At 30.3% G+C, this 19,898-nt stretch overlaps 2 protein-coding genes across 2 annotated transcripts; one reads left to right on the top strand and one right to left on the bottom strand.

Moving 5' to 3' along the window:
- Positions 1 to 11,546: 11,546 nt before the first annotated feature.
- LOC115706211 (GEM-like protein 5) lies at positions 11,547 to 12,985 on the bottom strand. The gene is made up of 3 exons (XM_030633788.2): positions 12,327 to 12,985; positions 11,971 to 12,245; positions 11,547 to 11,877 (listed from the first exon to the last, which is right to left on the bottom strand). Exons 1-3 carry the CDS (start codon positions 12,676 to 12,678, stop codon positions 11,662 to 11,664), a joined length of 843 nt encoding a protein of 280 aa, XP_030489648.2. The 5' UTR covers positions 12,679 to 12,985; the 3' UTR covers positions 11,547 to 11,661.
- Positions 12,986 to 18,637: 5,652 nt separating this feature from the next.
- Positions 18,638 to 19,548, top strand: LOC115705041 (sulfated surface glycoprotein 185-like). Its single transcript, XM_061113265.1, has 3 exons — positions 18,638 to 18,829; positions 18,925 to 19,156; positions 19,292 to 19,548. Exons 1-3 carry the CDS (start codon positions 18,781 to 18,783, stop codon positions 19,338 to 19,340), a joined length of 330 nt encoding a protein of 109 aa, XP_060969248.1. The 5' UTR covers positions 18,638 to 18,780; the 3' UTR covers positions 19,341 to 19,548.
- The last annotated feature ends 350 nt before the right edge of the window (positions 19,549 to 19,898 follow it).

The following is a 19,898-nucleotide window of genomic DNA, read 5'->3' as shown; positions in this document are numbered from 1 at the left end:
CATTTAATTGATTTTAATTAATCAATTATAATTCTAAAAGTTAGACTATGTCTACTTTATGAATTTTCACTAAGCAAGGGTAAAACAGTAAATAGAGAGTTTAAAGGGTATATTTATTAATTCGGAAACTTTGATTAGTTTTTTTAATAAATAAAATAAATGACAATATATTATTTAATAATTAATTATGGTTATTAAATAATTAGATTTGACATTTATGTGGTTGAATGAGAAAATTGGCAATTTTGGAGAATGGGAAACTAGGAATGATAAAATAGGAAAGTTGCAAAAGTGAGAGGCTTGTTTCCTTATTCCATGGCCGGCCACTATGCTTCCTATTTCTGATTTTATTTTTCATTTTTAAATGCCAAATAATTCAACCTTAACCCTATGTGGTATTCTATAAATAGAAGGTAAAGGCTCCAGGTTTGAGACACACATTACTGTATTATTTCTTTCACACAACCACTCTGAAGCCGCCACTTCCCCTCTCTTTCTTCTTTTTTTTCGAAATTCCTTTGAGTGATGAGTAGTGCCCACACACATCAAGTGGTACCTCAATCATAGTATGTAAGACTGGAAAATCTGCATCAAAGAAGGAGAGAAGAAGATCCAGATTCAGATCTTGATTATGCTTTGCTACAGAAAGGAATCAAGGGCTAGAGATCTGAATGGAAGGATTCATAATATTCTGCTGCACCCAATGTAAGATTTTCTTAAACTCTTATGTGTTTATTTCATTGTTTTAGAATTCATATTAGGATGTTAATCAAACATACTTGGTAGTAAATCTAGATCCTGGTAATATAATTCCAACAACTGGCACCAGAGCCATGGTAATGATTTAATTTCATGTAATATGAATTAAAACGATGTTTTATATGTTTTGTGTTGATTTGGATGGTTTCATGTTGGTTTATGTGCTTATGTGATGAAAGTTTGTGTTGTACGAATTTTCTCCATGAAAAATATTTTTTCTATTTTTGAAAATATTTTATTTGGATTCCATGTGAAAAATAAAGAAATTTTTTTTTTACGGAACTCGATTCCGATAAAAATTGGAAAAGTTTTGAATTTTTGAAATTTGGCAGCCATGGTTGTCGAGTGGGTGCATCAAGTGCACCAGGCACTCGGACAAGCCAGGCATCTGCGCGCGTGAGGCTCCGTGTGCACCCTGTTTCACGCTCACGAAGACCCTGCAAGCGCTTAGTTTTCTCGGCGCCCCTCCCTCGTCCGCGCGCGTAACCAGCTGCTAGCAGCCTCCTGGGCTGCTGCATGCAGCCCCTCCTGGGGAGATACCCAAAAAATTGCGATTTTTAGGGTTTTTTCTCCAAAAATCCAATTTTTTTCATGGGATTGTTTCCCAAAATTCATCTTTCCATTTTAAATATTTCTAAATTGAAATATTTTTAATTTTAAAATATTTTCAATTTGGAATTTTTCCAATTTTAAATATTTCCATTTTGGAATATTTCTAATTTTAAATATTTTCTATTATGGTCAGATTTAAAAATTTGTTAACTTCTTTAATATTTATTTATTATTTAATTATAAGATTAGATATTTTGATATTTAACATATTTTAAATTGAAAGATAACTTTGTCTTTTTATTTAAAATCTTATATGACAAATTAAATAATTAATAAATTTGAAATTAACATAGATATTTTTATAGATACACTTACCATAATATTTTCAAATTTAAAATTTGTTATTTTGTTAAATATTTAATTGTTTATAAATTATAAGTTTAAAAATGATATTTTTCTATATATATATATCATTTTTTTCCTTATTGGAAATTTATAAATCATATCTTAAATATTCAAATAACTTAGATATTTTGTAGAAATTTGAATATTGCTTAATTTGAGATATTTTGACGTATAATTATGGTAATTATTATTTATTTATTATTTTATTCCTAAAATAATAATTATCTAACTAAATCTATTTTAAAATTAGTTTATTTTGTTACTTTAATTTTATTAAATTATAAGATCTGAAAGTGATATTAAAGATTCCTTCTTTCAAATCATTGATCTTATTTGATATTTAATTTAATTTGATTCAAATAAACCTAGATATTTTAAAATTAGTTTCCTTTATTTTGAAATTTTAGGGTTTGTTTTAACAACCCTAAATTTTTAGAATTTAGTTGGTTAGTTTAAGAATAATAATTTAATTATATTAATATCTTATTTTCACATCTATTACATGGACAATGTTTGTTTAATTTTATATTGTTTATTCAAATTTTTTTAACAAACCTATTATTTATTTGATCTAAATTGCTATGATTAACTTGTTGACAGATCCAATGATCTGATTTTAATCATAGTCCAATTGTCAATAGATCTTATAAATAATTTGTAACAGGTAAATTTTGTACTTCTTTCATCTGTGTAAACCTAGTAACATGATAGGGCCCATCAGAATCATTTGACCTGTGTGAGCCTATATGTTTGCTATTGGGCTTAGATGCATATAGGAAGTTCATTTAAGTTTTACTAAGTAAATGGATTAGGTTGATAAAATAAAGTTCGACATAAGTAATTTTATTTAGGCCCAATTAGATTTGGGCTTATTCAATGAATAACAATTGTTTATTTAAAGGTTAAATTCCTCTCTTTTGAGCATTGTGTGAGAGTTGGGGGCCAATAGAAGTGGGTACGACATACTGAACCCAGCTCCCCCTCACATGAACTACCCCAATTGTGAAGGCCCATTTGCCTTATTTAAATAAGTGTATTAGGTTAATTATATTAGTCTAACCTAATTAAAATTGAATTAGCAACATAATTAACTTTTAAAATATATGAAATTTATTTTTCATTTTAATATTTTAAAGTTAATTTTAGAAAAATACTTAGTTAATGATATATTCTAGATAGTTATTTTTAGTACTAGTTATTATTTCTAATATTAAATAGGAAAATATCATTGATTGTGAAATTAATTGTTTATTAATTAATTTTGGTACAATCTAAGTTTAGAATATTTTCCTAGTATTAAACTAGAATTAATAATTAAGTTTCCTCTATACTTAATTATTTATTTCTTGAATTTAATACATTTAATTAAATTGAAAATTTCAATATCTAAGTTGATTTTCATCATGATACTTAAATATTGTTATTTTCATGTTATTTAATTAAAGTTGAAAATTATCTTTAGTTTGGAATCTTATTTCGGAATAACTTAAATTTGAATAATTTTCAAAATATATTTTATTTTATTTTATTAATCTTTTTCCCAAAATTTCGAAATTGCATTTCTTTAATGTAGAAATTTCGAATTTTATTTGAAAAATAGATTAAAGTTGAAAATTATTTATTTTAATTTTGGACCAACTTAAATCAATGATTTTTTCATTTAATGATTAATTAAAATAAATGAACGAAAATATATTACAATTAGAAATTGAATTAATTAGTCAATGAAAGTCTAGATAGTTATTATCTGTTTTGCTTGAAGTATTTTTCTAGTGTATTTAATTAAATAGAAAATTAATATTTAAGTTGATTTTTAATCATGATACTTAAATATTTTAATTTTTTCTTAGATATTTAATTAAATAGGAAAATTATATTTTTTGTTGAAAATTAATTTTTATTAATTTTGGGCCAACATAAAATTAGAGTAATTTTCCGAGATTTATTTTTATTTTATTTTAAAGCATTTTTGAAAGTAGTATTCTTATACACTTCATTTTTCGAAATGCAATATATATTTATAGAAAATTAAATTTGAGTTGTAAATTAATTTAAATTAATTTTGAACCAACTTAAATTGAATAATTTTCTAAATATTTATAGAAATTATTACTAAGATGGAAATAATTCATATTATTTTCATATCCATCTAAGTATAATTTATAAATATTAAATTAAAATTTATATCTAGAATATTTTATTCTAAATTGGAAATTTTAATTAAATAAATATATATTTAAAATAAATTGATTAAAATAAATATTAGAAGAAAATACAACTTTCATTAAATAATGAGCTTTATTATTAGGATATTCGATCTCCATTGTTGGTTTTACATAGCTATTGTTTTAGTGAGTAATCCTCCCTAATGGAGGAACGTTCATTAGCAAGTTAGCACCGTTTAATCTCGAAAGATAAGTAATCTTGTAAGTTTTTTATATAGTTTTGATCACCCTAATGGTGGCGACTGTATAAGACTTGCAAGAATATGAAACAATGGTGGAAGCTCATAAGATAGAATAGCCTTGACTCTCGCCTAAACGGGACAACGCGGATTCCAATCTTGATCGAATAAAAGGTTGCTAGAATGTTTATCATTTTAGATGAGCTGACAACTCTATTCAATGGATGGTAGCTTTGACTCTCGCCTAAACGGGACACTGATATCAGTTTGTTGAAGACCTTGGAAATTATTTAGGATTGTATGTTTTAGTATTTTCACTTGTCATTCCTACTTGCTCTATGTGATTAATAATTTCTGAATTGTGTATGAATTTATATTGAACCATGTTATTTTCTGTTATTAAATTGTAGTTTAATTTCGAATCTTCATTGTTGGTCTAACTTGGTTTGTTCTTCTAATGAGATAAATCTCTAAAGATTTTCACCATTAGACTAACATAATAGTGTTAGATCTCGAAAGATTAATATTGTATATGCAACATCTAGCTGTTCATCAATTGATGACACCTTAGACTAGTATTTTACAATATGAAACAAGAAGATTGTATAAATAAGATTACTTTGACTCTCGCTAATCGGAGCATCGTTGGATTCTTATTTAAAACGAAATTATCCTAATTCCTCTTAGCTTATTCATTTCGAATTAGCTCAATGACATATCATTGGATGAATGGTCTATAAATCATATAAAGTCATTCCATATTTTCTCTTAAGAAATTAAATGACGCACATGATTATATTCCCGAAATTCTATCCCAAAATGATATAAATCCTCAATCTTAGAAATCTCCTACTTGTATAGGCAAATCATAGAGTTAGATTAGTAGTGGTGGTCCAAGAAAGAATTACTAATTATACAGTTACACTTTCACAAGTGTTTCATAACCATTTTCTATCAATGGATTCAAACTGTATGAGTTTAGTATTCTGTGACCAGAATCCACTTGCACTATTCTAAGAACTCTTTGATGTAACTAAACTGAAGTCATCAAAAGATACAACCACATATTTTATAAATCTATGGCATTTGTATCTTGTTCATAGTGGTTTTGACAAGATCATTCTCTGCAAAGAGTCAATATGCCTATATCCACTGAAAGTATAATAATCTCATTCGTAGATGGATGTACAGTCAGGGGTGGATATGAGTTTTCATTGTATTCTTAAAACGATCACTCTAGATTTTACCTTATGCAAAAAGAAATTTGAAATGTTTGAAAAATTTCATGAATTTCTAGCAATGGTAAGTGGTTAAAGATCTTGCGAACTGATAGGGGTGGAGAAAAAATTAGTAGATATGCAGTTCAAAGATCATTAAATTGATTTTTGAATTATATCCAAACTTACCTCCCCAGAATTTAATTTGCATATTGATAATTAGTTACTAGTCATTGCCTAAATCCTTCTATGGTAATATAATTTCAGAATGATGCAATGGTTGTATACTTAATGTAAATCATTACTAGATTCATGGATGACCTAATCAAAATCTTAAGAAAAGCTAGAACTGCTAACCTTGGTTTGCATGTTTCTTAGCTATTCTAAGTGATTAGGGGTGAATCATCCCATAGTCATTAGATAAGAAAGTGTTTAAACAAATACTACTTTTCTATGAAAATGACTAAGTTTGAAAACAAAGTAGCAAAATAAAGGAGATAATTTTTTTTGATTCCATAAGTGTACTATCATCTTATTCGTTACAAGATGATCCCACTGCCTCTGTTGTCTTAACACAACCGAAGAGGTCAATACCATTTAGTTTTTTTAGACATAATTCACGGTACCTTGTCGTAGTGGGAGAGTTTCTAGGAACTTCACCTTCTTATGACTTGGAAGACACTAGTGATTAAAATCCATTGTGAGTTTAAACATGTAATGGATTGTCAAGATAAGAAACTAAGAAGAAAGCCAAGAGAACTATGGTTTAATCCATCTACATGGAGTAACCTAAAGTTTTCTATTACAAGGACATGAAAGGAAATTTTCGTTAATAAGTCTATTCAATGGACTTAACAAAACTTCATGTTCCTAGTATTATAGGTTTGAGTTTATCTAAACCTATGACTTGTGGTATACCTGGTAATTACTTACTCTAATGCAAGCATAAGATGCTGAAGCATTTTCTTTCCAATGGCAATCTATAGAAGCTTCACAACTGTTTAGATATAGATTTTATTTATCTAAGGAAAAGTCTCAACTATTCCAGAAAAGATAAAGCCATGAAAGAATTTCTTAAATCAACAGGGAGAGGTCTCAGATATGCTTTAGTATGCCTTAGACCAGACACCTGCTTTTGAGTGGGAGTAATGAGTAGGTATCAGATTAATCCAGGAGAAGAACATTGGAAGACAATAAAGTAAATCTTAAGATTAAGAAGACGAACTATATGTTAGTCAATAAGGGTGGTTTTAAAACTCTTAGACTACACCACATCAGATTTCAAGACTTGCCTTTGTGCTAGAAAGTCTGCTGATAAGATGGTGATTACTCTAGGGGTGGAGTAGTGATTTTGGAGAAGTGTAAAAACCTATCTGAAATCTCTTAGTCTACCAGAGAGAGACTGAATGTTAAAGTTGTAGGAAAGATACTTATTCAGTCTAAGGAAAGTTCTATACAATTGTGGCACCTTTCCAACTTGTCTTAACTACTAGTGTTATTTTCTGAATAACCAAAAGTAGTTGCCAAAGGTATAGAATTTAGTATCCCAAGAGAGTAGACATATAGAGAGGAATTTTACAATATTAAGGATTTTGTGATTAAGGGAAAGTAATGGTGGAGAAAAGGTTGTTATTAATTCAACCTGTCAGATCCTATTACGAGGAGTTTACTACTACTACACTTGATTTGTATATCAAGGTGTTAATGATTATTTGAAATGCACATTTTGTTTTAAATTAGTTCAAGTGGGAGTTTGTTGGATTTAGTGCCCTAAATAAAACCCATTTCAACATAATTAGATTTACTTATTAATAAAGATTAGAAATAACATTTTATGTTGCAAGGTTCACATGATTTATTTCATGATTATATATATATATAATGTATGAATTCTATTTAAGTCTAGAACATATGAATTTGTTAAAGATTATAGTGTTGTCAGCACAGTGGAATATAATCTTAATTATATGTTCAAAAGTTTATTCCCTGATTTGTCAGAACACTGAATTTAGACTGACATGGTATAATCAACGATAGGTATTCTTACACCTTGGAAAAGTGTTATGTCCTTTCCAGGACATTGGCAAAGTTTACCAGTATCGGATGTATGAAGTATACATCGGAAGAGACCGATTTTGAACTTTTATTAGATATATTAAAATTTACCGTAATATCTATTCAATTCAATATCACCTGTTGATCCTAGATCAAATGATCTTAATCCTGATATGGTTAGGTTCGATCTCAAGAAAACTATACATGTTCTTTGATTTGTTAGTTAAGCCTACTTTTGGGTAAGGGTGATACGTACATTTTTGGAACATGATAGTATAATTGAGTGGGAGCGCTACCATAAATATGGAATCAATAACTTCTATAGGAACTTAGAAGTGAAGCGATGATATCCTTCGAGCTTGGCTAAACAGAGATAAATGGTGGAGATCTCATTTCACTTTGCTGAAATATCATTTATACGGAGCCAAGTGTTTTAAGGATAAAATACATTGAAGGTGTAACGGTAACTTAGTGCCTTTTCAATGTAGATCATCTATTAGAGGGTCATTGATCACATTAGGGTTATAACAATGGATAACTAATGACGTGTCTATATCATGGAACGCGTTCTATATGACTGAGAGTGCAATTCCAAGTTCTAAGAGTGGATTCAATAAGGAATTAATAAGTTAGGGAATTTACTTGGTAAATTCGGTTCAACTTATTGGAAGCTCGGTTATATAGATCCATGGTCCCCATACTAGTTGAGACCATACTGCTTGTAAGATTCAGTTAATTGATTTTAATTAATCAATTATAATTCTAAAAGTTAGACTATGTCTACTTTATGAATTTTCACTAAGCAAGGGTAAAACAGTAAATAGAGAGTTTAAAGGGTATATTTATTAATTGGGAAACTTTGATTAGTTTTTATTAATAAATAAAATAAATGACAATATATTATTTAATAATTAATCATAGTTATTAAATAATTAGATTTGACATTTATGTGGTTGAATGAGAAAATTGGCAATTTTGTAGAATGGGAAACTAGGAATGATAAAATACAAAAGTTGCAAAAGTGAGAGGCTTGTTTCCTTATTCCATGGCCGGCCACTATGCTTCCTATTTCTCATTTTATTTTTTCTTTTTAAATGCCAAATAATTCAACCTTAACCCTATGTAGTATTTTATAAATAGAAGGTAAAGGCTTCAGGTTTGAGACACACATTACTGTATTATTTCTTTCACACAAACACTCTGAAGCCGCCACTTCCCCTCTCTTTCTTCTCTGTTTTTCAAAATTCCTTTGAGTGATGAGTAGTGCCCACACACATCAAGCGGTACCTCAATCATAGTATGTAAGACTGTGGAAAATCTGCATCAAAGAAGGAGAGAAGAAGATCCAGATTCAGATCTTGATTATGCTCTGCTACAAAAAGGAATCAAGGGCTAGAGATCTGAATGGAAGGAGTCATAATATTCCGCTGCACCCAATGTAAGGTTTTCTTAAACTCTTATGTGTTTATTTCATTGTTTTAGAATTCATATTAGGATGTTATCAAACATACTTGGTAGTAAATCTAGATCCTGGTAAAATAATTCCAACAGTTGAATATAGAAGACTGCTGATCCTCCACTCATTGAGGAAAACCTTGCTGATGGAACGATTTTACCCATTTGTTTCTTGCTCAGAATTCATACTTATTCAAGTATATAAACGAGGTAGAATTTGTGGAGTTTATATACTTGTACAAGTTAGAGAGTTAAGTTAGTTAGGGAATCATTAATTAATCTCTATTGTGTTAGTTGGCTCGAGTTCTCATTGTACTGGTCAATATATAAAGATCATTTTGTTACTCATTAGAGTGTGGTTGAGTTGAGAGAAAATTATTGTAAAGGGTTTGACACTTGTATAACTCAGGCCACTCGAGAGAGTCATTTTGTAGGAGCAAAACTCCATTACTGATGAATAACACTATCCCTCTAATGTACTTACTCTGAGCATCATCATCAATCAATGAAGGCAAAACCTCAAGGTAGTTGCACCCAAAGAGTAGATCCAAGCTCACTACTTGTGATCGAACTTTGTAATCTCTGTGTTTGTTTACTCTATTTTACTATTCATTTCAGAACATTGTTATTTTTGGTGTTTTCTTTCTTATTATTCTTTACTTCTCTGTGTTTCTTATGTTCGTGGAGGGTGATTAATTCACCACAATACTTAATAAATATTTGGTATCAATAAGAATATTAAATGTAATAATTTTGAGAATTCCATTTTCAAAAAAAAAAAAAAAAAAAAAAAGAAACTATGAGATTATGATATAATATTTTTTTTATAAAGTTTTATTTTTTTAGAAGAAATTACATTGGAGAGATTTAGATATAAAACTCTTAGGTGATTTTTACATGTGATGTAATGGAAATAATAATAGGAATATAAATAGTATTGTAATAAGAATTATAATAAAAATAGTATTATGATGTTTAGTTTAACACTAAAATAAAAATTGTAATTGAATAAAATAAGAGTATATTGACAAAAATATTTTTAATTTTATTATTTTTAATATTTAAAGTTAAATAAACGTAAAAAAAAGAGGCAAAATAGAATTACAATATATGATGTAAGGCTAATTAAGATTTTTTTCTCCCTAAACATCGACATGTACCAAATCATGCCCTAGAACTTTTAAGGTGGTTGAAAATGCCCCCTAAACTATTGAGATTGTTGAATTTAAGGATTTTTGTCCAATTTTAGTAAGAAGAAAGTCTAACATGGATGAAAATTCAGGCGGCATAATTTATTACATGTCAAAGTTCAATGGACATGATTTGGTAGATATAAAAGTTTGGAGAGCATTGTTTAGTACATAAACAATCACTGAAATAGTAAAATTAAATGAAATTAGATAAAAGTCCTTAAATCTAACAATCTATATAGTTCAGGGAAAATTTTTAACTAGCAGAAAAGTTCAGGGTGTATGATTTGGTACATGTTAAAGTTTAGAGAGAAAAAATCCTAATTAGCCATGGTGTAATAACTATTACAGGTTATTACAAACTTTTAAAAGTTAAAACAAATAAGGTAATGATAATAATAATTCCATTACAATCTTCATTCTATCAAACCAAACATACTCTTATTCATCAATTGAGAAATTTTAAATTAAATTATAGAGAGCTAAATATTTAACACTATATCCAAACTAAAGATTTAACAGTATACATTCTTTATGCCAGTAGCTTCTTTGTGGAAACATGGTGGAAAATTGCTTGCACTTCCGTGACTCCATTTTTGCTAAGGCCATTTGGTTTTCGGGTCTGATCCCTTGTAGAATTGATTCAATTCCTGACGATTCAGTGGTGCAGTTCTTTGAAGCCTTTATTCTTGCTTTACCAAGCTTCAAGCGTAGCTGGTGCATCACTTATTTTGAGTGTGTGGTTTTGGCGATTTGGCAACAGAGAAACCTTTTGTGGTTGAAAGGAGATATTGCAAATGCTGTTGATGTTTGCAGGAAAATGAATGTTCTCTTTTCTGAGTTTTATGAGTTGCAGGATTTGAGGTTCATTGGTACTTTGCTTAGTAGGGATGGCATGACGATTGTCATCTGCACTGATGCTTCCTGGTTAAATGGAGTTGCTGGTTTGGCTGCTGTCAAGACTAATTTTGAAGATGGCTATTGGGGTCATCTTTCTTCTAATACTACAACTTATTCTGCTTTGGAGGCAGAAGTTGTGGCAGTGCATTTGGCACTCTCCTGGGCCCTGGAGAACTCTTGGAACAACGTTCATATTTTCTCTGATTCCCTAATTCTGGTTACCAGTTTTTCTAAGTTAGTGTGTCCTCCGGATTGTAGTGTCCTCCATGTTCCTTTAGGAGTTTTAGATTTAATTAAAAAGTTTAATGTTTGTAAATTTTCCTTTGTTCAAGCTCCGGATGTTGGTTTGTGTATCGGGGAGGGAGTCTCCCCTGTGACTCCCATCTTTTGTTGTTAATGAACTTTTGTTCTTTCAAAAAAAAAAAAGTTATTGGGTTGAGATAATATAACTTTGTGTCTCTTGATATATTGAGACATTGAAGTCTCAAATTCAATTAAAGACCAAATATGATCTGGACAAAAAAAAAATGCTAATGAATGAAAAAAAGGAAAAAAAAATACTATATATCCTTCTTTTGAAAATAATCATAATAGTAAAACAAGGAGTACTTGAGAAAAAGGGAAAATTATATAGGTAGAATACATAGGAACCCGAAAACATATAATATATAACAAAAAAATCCAGCTTTATAAACATATGTATATATATATTTCCAATTCAAATTCAAGAAGAAGCAACAGGTTGCCTTGCTGCATAATTTTCAGGTCTGAAATCTGAAACGCTGCTCAAAATGTGATGTGATGCCTTTTCGAAACTAACAAATCCCATGAACCAGAAATCATGCCCATCTGAGGTAACAATCTGAATATATTTCTCTGGCGGACTTTCCTTCATCGTTACTGGGTTCACATTCCCTATGTTCCCCAATGGTATCACAACCTGTTCCATACAGTACCCAAAAACAAAACATCTCATTCAATATAATGTCTCAAACACACACATACATATATAAAAATGGTTCATAGTTTATACCTTGTAATAGCTCCAAGCTTCTTGTCCAGAGGGAGCATTGAAAAACAGAGGCCTATCACTACAGAAAGCCAAACGAGCTGTGGATAGATAAAGTGTACCAGCAACAGGCCCCGTCGATGTCGAAAGGTAACAAGCAAAAGTCTTCTTAAGCTTCTCGTTCGGCTCAGTTCCGAATATCTGTTTGAACAGTGACTCAAATCCCCCTTCTGTGATCGCTTTCGCCGTAAGATTCACTTTCCCCCACGCAGCTTCCGACACTGATGGCCCTGTCTTCACTGCAACAGAAAAAATCACTACTTTATCAGATTCTAATTAAAGACCCAATTTTTAACATATGAGAAAACAAAAAAACTTACGGTTGTGCCAAATGTTTCGGGCAATTGTCTCGGCCTTAGTGCTCCAAGTATTGAAGAGGTGTATTACTGGTTCAAAGGGGTTGTTGGTGGGCTTTTCGATCGGATCATACTGCACATACGGTTGATGGTAGACCTGTTGATGGTCGCCGGCGCTCCACAAGGCAGCCTTTTGATTATCTGGGTGTACACCGGGGGAGGCTGGTGCTCCCATCACGTGGGTTCCCCATTTCTTTGAGTCATCGGTTGAAGAAGGAGGAGTGATGATGGGATTGTGAGGCTCAGACTCAGCTTCTTGTTTTGGTTGTGGTTGTGGAGGTGACGATGATTTGTGGGGTTCTGTTGTTGCTGACATGGTTGGTTGAATTTTGATCAAAGAGAAAGAGGGATGATTTCAAAAGTAATTACTTTACACTAATGAGAAAGAAAAAGATTTGTTTGATGGGATTTTGAATTGTGAACGTAATTAGTGTTTTATATAAGGATTAAATTAAGACTGAGTTGTTTTTGTTCTAATAATACGCGGTTTGGTTTTGTTTTCTTTGCAGCGAAGCATATGAACTTTTTAAACTTTCTTGACTGGTTGTTTCGGGAGACCCAGAACAGAAGGTTCTAGTTACAAATGAGATGAGATGGGACGATTGTTATTATGAAGTTTTGATTTGTCAAGATTAATATATACTTAGATTTGGATAAATACTATACTAGATTTTAGCCACCTGTGCATAAGTGTGACACATAATAATTTTTGTTTTATATTAGCTTTTTTTATTATTATTTTATTTTGATCGAACATTTTATTGGGTTGGTATTGAAAGATAAATTATGGTACTTTCATCTCTTTGCTTATTTCATGTTATGTAGAGCTTTCACTATGAGACAAATCGAGTTTCCAATCTAATAAAATTATCTCATAATGAAATGTAATAATTGTGGGGTTAGGTTTCTTCCAAATATTATGTATTAAGAGCTCTTTTGGTACGTGGTATTATATTGTATTGTATTGTGGTGGATTAGATTGTGTTGTATTGTATTGTATTTATTTAATATAATACCATGTTTGATATTGACTTGTATAAATAGATTGTGTAAAATTATAATATAGTTTCAATATACTTAACCACAACACCAACTACGGGTCGCGGGTCGCGGGTCCTGGGTCCTAGATTTGGGTTCGAGTCCTGGATCCTAGATTTGGGTTCAAGTCCTGGGTCTAGGTCCTAAATTCGGGTCCGACACTACTACAAAATAAGTCTTTAGATGTGTTTTTTTTTTTTTTCAGCATAATAATAAATAATCGACAGCGTAGGGTTGAAATTTTTTAGACGGGAATTTTACGCCACTTATGGCGTCGGTTATTAGGAAATAACTGACGCAAAAAGGGTTTATAACCCTAGCCCAGCCCTTTGTCTTCCTCACTCGATCAACCAACCCCCAAACCAGAGAAACCCCAAACTCTCTCCACTAACCACCACGAAAAATTACCCCCATTTCATTATTTTTTTCACAATTTTAGCTCATTTTTGTTTCTAAATATTCTATTTTTCATACTTAAAACTATATACCTAAAAAGATTATATTTTTCCTCATTTTTTTAAGATAAACCGAAGGTAGAGGTAGTAGTTGTGGTGGTTATACCTCCGACCACCATTTTTAGTGGAGAAAACATTGTATCTCAACGTCTATTAAGGTATAAATCTAATTTCTACTAATTTTAGTAATGTACATTGCTTTATTTTTTATTTTATAATTTTTTTAAGGTTTTTCTATATTATTAAATATGTATTGTGTTGTATTGAATATGTATTAAGTGTATATATATTATGAATGAGAAATGTATTGTGTGTATATATATTGTGAATCAGAAATATGATATTAGAGAGTATATATGTATGCATTTTGTGTTGTATTGAATATGTATTGTGTGTATATTTATTATGAATGAGAAATGTGATATAGGAGAGTATTTTATTTATTGTATATGTATATATTGAGTATTTTAAACTAATAGTTTTGTTAAATATTGTGATGAGAATGAGATATATAGGAGAGTATTAAAATAAAAGTTTAGAAATTAATATCTATAAAATTTGTTTAGAAACTAAAGTTTAGAAATTAATTATATTTTGTATTAGTTGTTTTTTTCTATTTTCAATTTTATTCATGTGTTTTTATTTTTTTTTGTAGCTAGTAAATAGTTAGTTACAACTACTTAGCAAGTTATTAATTTTCATTCATATTCATGTATTTGTATTACTAACTAGTTACTCATTAGTAACTAGTTAGTAATAAATTAACTAGGTAGTAAATATAGTTACTCATAAATTATATAAGTCTGTGGTAAGTAGCTAAATAAAGAAATTGGTAATTTTGTAGTATTTCTTTATGTTGTAGGTTGTGAGGTCAATTTGCAAGGATTCGACTTATTTAGTGTTGATCGGTTTCTAGGTAGCTCGAGGTATACATTTACTAACTTTTATTATAAATTAAATATGAATGCTTAGTATAGTTTGAATATCTTAAATATTCATTCGTAGTGAAGTAGGTTCTGTGAATACATGTACTGCAGTTGGATGGGTGGTAAACTTTTATATTGCTAAATGTTGTTGTGATTATTTTATATTGTTTTGAATTGTGTTTTGTTGTTATTAACAGGTTTTGAATTTTTTAGAAACGTTCAATTATAGTCGTTATGCTGCCGAAATTTCGGTAGAATTAGAATAATATTTGATTTTAGTTTCTCTTAAACTTAGTTGTTAGGATTTTATCGGAAGTGACTTTATCAGAAGTCAAGTACATTATTTTTAGTATAAGGTATGCTTTCTTTAACTTACTTTTATAAGAATACTTTTTTATATATATTTAGATAATCTTTACATACTTAGAGTAATTTTAGAACAATATTGATGTAATAAATAGGATAGATATAGTAGGCTAAAAAAATGAAATACAAAAAATGATCTATTGAGATTTGAACTTATGACCAAAAAGATAAATTGATAAGTCTTTACCAATATACCAAAACACAATCTTCATATAAATTAGCTACTATGATTTTATGTAAATATTAGAAGAGATATAAAAAGAAATTAGTATTGCACATTTCATTGTAGTAGAATTAATAAATACATCACAAACATTGATTCTAATACTTAACATTAGAATCTTATTAGTTTATTTTAAGTAAAATAGTAAAATAAAACACAAAAAATGGGGTGAAAGGGGTGCATAACATGATTTTAGTATACAAAAGAGAATTTTTTAGACAAAATGGTTGGCCAAACTGCTGTAGGCTGCTTGGGATGCGTAGAACGCGAAAAAAATACCCAAGTTAAAAAAAAATTGCCTCAAACGGACAATCAGATCAAAAGTTATTAATGTTCAAAGTTTTTAAAAAATTTCATGCAAAGTTTTTTTTTTGAAATGAAAACGTTGATTGATAGCAGAACTTAGACCTCTCGGTCATTACAAAGGATATCGTTAGGGATGGCCGAGGCCTCCACGATACCGGAAATCTTTTGAGCATAAGCCCATCTAGCGACATTGTGAGCCGCAAAGTTACTGTTTCTGGAAGTAAAAGAAAAATTACAAGATAAAAACTTCTTAGAGAGTTGATTACAAGCATACAAATAATTGGCAATGTTCTAGTTTTCCTGGATACCTTTAAGAGCATTTATAACCACTTCAGAATCACTCTCGACCATAATAAAATCATGCTTCCTGGTAGTAGCAGTTTCCTGGTAGTAGCAGTTCCAGTTTTCATGCAAAGTTTAGCCCTTTCTCTAATTTTTTTTCCATTTATTCTACTCCTTAAATTATTGTTTTATTTTATTGGTCTTGAAAAATTTAAATGTATAAAAATATTAAATTACATAAAAATTAAAGTATTACACATTATTTATTATTTAATATACTAATTATTATACAAAATATAACTTAAAAGATTATAAAAATGATTCTAATAAACTACAAAATACAAACACATAATGTAAAATATAAAATATTAATAAAAAGATAGCTAATATACAAACACTTAGACTAATGTAAATGTGTATTTATTTCACATTTTAATTTAATTTTTATTTATGCTTATTATATGTAATTTATATTTAATTTAATTATATTAATAATGAAATAATATGTATATAAATTATGCTAAAAAAAGAAATTGTAAAGCTGAAAAATACCAAGACCATATGGCGTCGGTTGTTATGAACCCTACAGCGTCATCTGGAACAGCGTCGGTAGCGAATTTTATTAAAACCGATGCTAAAAGTCCTTAAAAACTGCCTCTAAAGCCCAATTTTGTAGTAGTGCGGGTTCGGGTCTGGATTTGGGTCCGAGTCCTAGGTCTTGGGTCTGGGTCACGCGTCTGGATCTGGGTTCGAGTTATAGGGGTCCAGGTTTCGGTTTCAGGTCTGGGTTCGGGTCCGGGTCTGGGTCCGGGTTTGGGTCCTGAGTTTGGGTCCGGGTTTAGGTCCCGAGTTCAGGTCCAGGCCTTGAGTTTTGGTCTTGGATCTCGGGTCTAAGTCCGGGTCTGGGTCTCAGGTCCCGATCTTGGTCCGGGTCCCGGGTTCGGGTCTGGGTTCAGAACCTGATTCGGCTCTAGGTGCGGGTCTTGGTCTGGGTCCCTAGTTCGAGTTCGGGTCTATGGTTCGAGTCGAGGTCTGAGTCCCAGGTCTAGGTATGGGTCCAGGTCCCGAGTCTGGGTCTAAGTTCGGAGTTTAGGTCTAGGGTTCGGGGTTCGGGTCCCAGATCCTGGTCCAGGTCCGAGTTCGGGTTGGGGTCTGGGTCCGGGTCAAAGTTTGGTTTTGACCCCGAATTCTTTGTAAATATTATAATACAAGCTAATACGGATCCATTTTTTATGTACTAAATAATACAACATACATTGTATTAAAAATTTTGGTCGTAATAATTAATACAATACATTGTTTTATCTAAACGTAATGTTATTTATTATTTTATCCAATACGATCCTCATACGACGTACCAAACGAGCTCAGGACTTGAACCTAGACCCGAACCCAAATCTGGACCTGGACGCGTATAATTGGGTCTTTATACAATATTGTATAATCAATTTATACTTTATACAATATTTATAATAAATTATTTATAAATAAATATTGTATAAATTGATTAATTTTAGTAAGATGCTAAGAATTTTTTTTTAAAAAAAAATTATTGATGGATACTAAATAGTTATTAAATTATTGATGGATACTAAATAGTTATTAAATTTTAAATATTAGCTTTTGAAGTTATTTAATATTGTGAGTATATTAAACTATACATATGATAGTAATAATTTATAATATAAAGTATCTAAATGTAAATTAACCATATAATATATAACAAGGCGTTACTTGTGTAACTTGCTTAACCAATGTTAGAGAATCTACTTTCACATGAATGTTCGGAATCATTTTTTTTTGTTATGGACAAAGAAGTTTGGGGTTTTTTTTTTTCTACAAAAAAATTGAAGTTCATTAATAAATTAAAGAATACTTAAAATATGTTCATTACATATAATGTTCATTGCAATAGTTGTTACCTCAAACATATACCAATTAAGTTCTGCGACATTTACGAATACACTTAATTAATTACATTATGGGCTGCAAAATTATAAAATTAAAAAGTATAACTCAAAATTATTTGAAATATTATTTCTCTTATATCTTATAATTTTGCGACCCATGGTGTGACTAATTAAGTGTACGGGCAGTTCTTAACTACTACGTATGTTGAGGTATTAACTATGTAATGTTCATGTGGCGTAAGTTTTCTTTTATTAATAAAAACAATTTTTTTTTTTTTTTAAAAAAAAAATTCTTTGTCCATAAAAAAAATTGATTCCAATCATTCATGTGGAAATGGATTCTCCAGCATTGGTTAAGCAAGTTAAACATAAATAATCATGAGTATTTGTCTTCCTTGAATGATTTGACAGTTAGAAATAAGATTTGTTATCTTTGATCACGATGCCTTTTATATCTTTTGTACCACCAATACAAATATTAATTTTCGCTCATAATTTAACTTGAATGGGATTAGGAGTAGATAATGAATTATAATTTATTTTTTTATTTTTTTGTAAGGGGAGTAGATTATTAATTATGAATATTCCAAGCAATTTACAATCTTGTAACTATTTTTTTTTTTTTTTTAAAAAAAAAATAGCCTCTTTTGCTGATTTCTCTTGTATGTTAAGTTAGTTAAGATGAGTAGCCTAGCCAAGACTAAAATAATGTTAGGAGGATAGGTAGGTGATCCCCAAGAAAGTTGGTTGGGCTCATCCTCATCAATTATCTTATAAACTTGTACATAGTACAATAATAATAGTAACCTTTACACGAATAGAAAGGTAAGTGGCTTAATTTAGTGTATGGTATACTCTGTTTTTTGTTTTTCCAAGCAGTGAAACCCTATCAATCACCTCAAACAAACAACAATGAGCTACCAGCGTATTCCTGATCAACATGAGCCTTTCCCACCACCAGGCAAGTTTTCATCTTTATTGGGATTTTTCACTACTCAATTTACTAAGCTAATCTCTTAATGAAATTTTACATTATGAAATGGATACATATTTCAGGGCAACAACCAGCAGCATACCCGCCACCGCCTTTGCTTCAGCCGCCGCCGCCACCTCCACAACCAAGCTACCAGGATTACTTTTATGGCGAAGAGTATCCTCCTCCTCCTCCACCACCACCACCACCACCACCAGCCCCGCCACCCCCACCGCCACCCCCTCCTCCTCCCACTCTAGAAAATGAGGACCAGGACCACTCAGACTCTGGCTGCTGTTCCTTCCTTAAAGCCTGGTATGTGCTCTCTCTCATTCTCTCTTTATTTTTTTATTTTATAGTTTAGTATATTAGAAATATAGCTAGTAGTAGTAGTTATGGTTTTTTTATTCTAAATTCTAGTAGTGTTTGATATGTTACTGTATTATTCAGCTTGGGTGGGCTATTTTGCTGCTGTTTACTGGAGCAGTGTTGCGTGTAGTAATGATCTGCTCATTAAATTATCAATGAATAAGAATTGTACTACTTGCTCTTCTCTATAATTAACTATATATAATTACTACAGTTGACATTTTTGTTCTGTCACATTCTTAAATTTGGGTTTGCTAGCCGTTGCTATTATATAATAACATTTTGTTGTCTAATGTATTTACTGTCAGAAAATGAAATGTTTTCTTGGGTTTTTGCTACTGAAATTGCTTTAATTTACTAGATCTTCCATCATCATTATTCTTATCAACTGCGGATCAAAATTATTTATTGTTACAGTTTTTTAATTTTTTAGATGAATTAAATTTATTAACTACTTTCTTTTTCAACACAATGCAATTAGCTAATACTTGATATTACTAATGTATATATAGAATGTTTAAGGAGAGTTGAGATCGTGATGATCCTTCCAATTTCACTGAAACTGCTCTTCTACATATTTTTTAAAACGACATCAATGGCAAACAACAATAATATAAGTCTTTTTTGAAGGCTAATTAAGATTTTTACTTTTTATAAGTAATAAATTATGTTCTTTAAACTTTATTGA

This window comes from Cannabis sativa, chromosome 4, assembly GCF_029168945.1.
Source record: "Cannabis sativa cultivar Pink pepper isolate KNU-18-1 chromosome 4, ASM2916894v1, whole genome shotgun sequence".
NCBI classification, from domain to species: Eukaryota; Viridiplantae; Streptophyta; class Magnoliopsida; order Rosales; family Cannabaceae; genus Cannabis; species Cannabis sativa.
This window is presented reverse-complemented; position numbering and strand designations above follow the sequence as displayed.

Coding starts and splice junctions, on each gene's coding strand:
- LOC115705041 (XM_061113265.1), top strand. CDS start 18,781: ATGAGCTACCAGCGTATTCCTGATCAACATGAGCCTTTCCCACCACCA. Junction 18,830..18,924: donor TGAGCCTTTCCCACCACCAG/GCAAGTTTTCAT, acceptor TACATATTTCAG/GGCAACAACCAGCAGCATAC. Junction 19,157..19,291: donor TGTTCCTTCCTTAAAGCCTG/GTATGTGCTCTC, acceptor TGTATTATTCAG/CTTGGGTGGGCTATTTTGCT.
- LOC115706211 (XM_030633788.2), bottom strand. CDS start 12,678: ATGTCAGCAACAACAGAACCCCACAAATCATCGTCACCTCCACAACCA. Junction 12,246..12,326: donor CCGAAACATTTGGCACAACC/GTAAGTTTTTTT, acceptor TTTCTGTTGCAG/TGAAGACAGGGCCATCAGTG. Junction 11,878..11,970: donor AAGCTTGGAGCTATTACAAG/GTATAAACTATG, acceptor TGTATGGAACAG/GTTGTGATACCATTGGGGAA.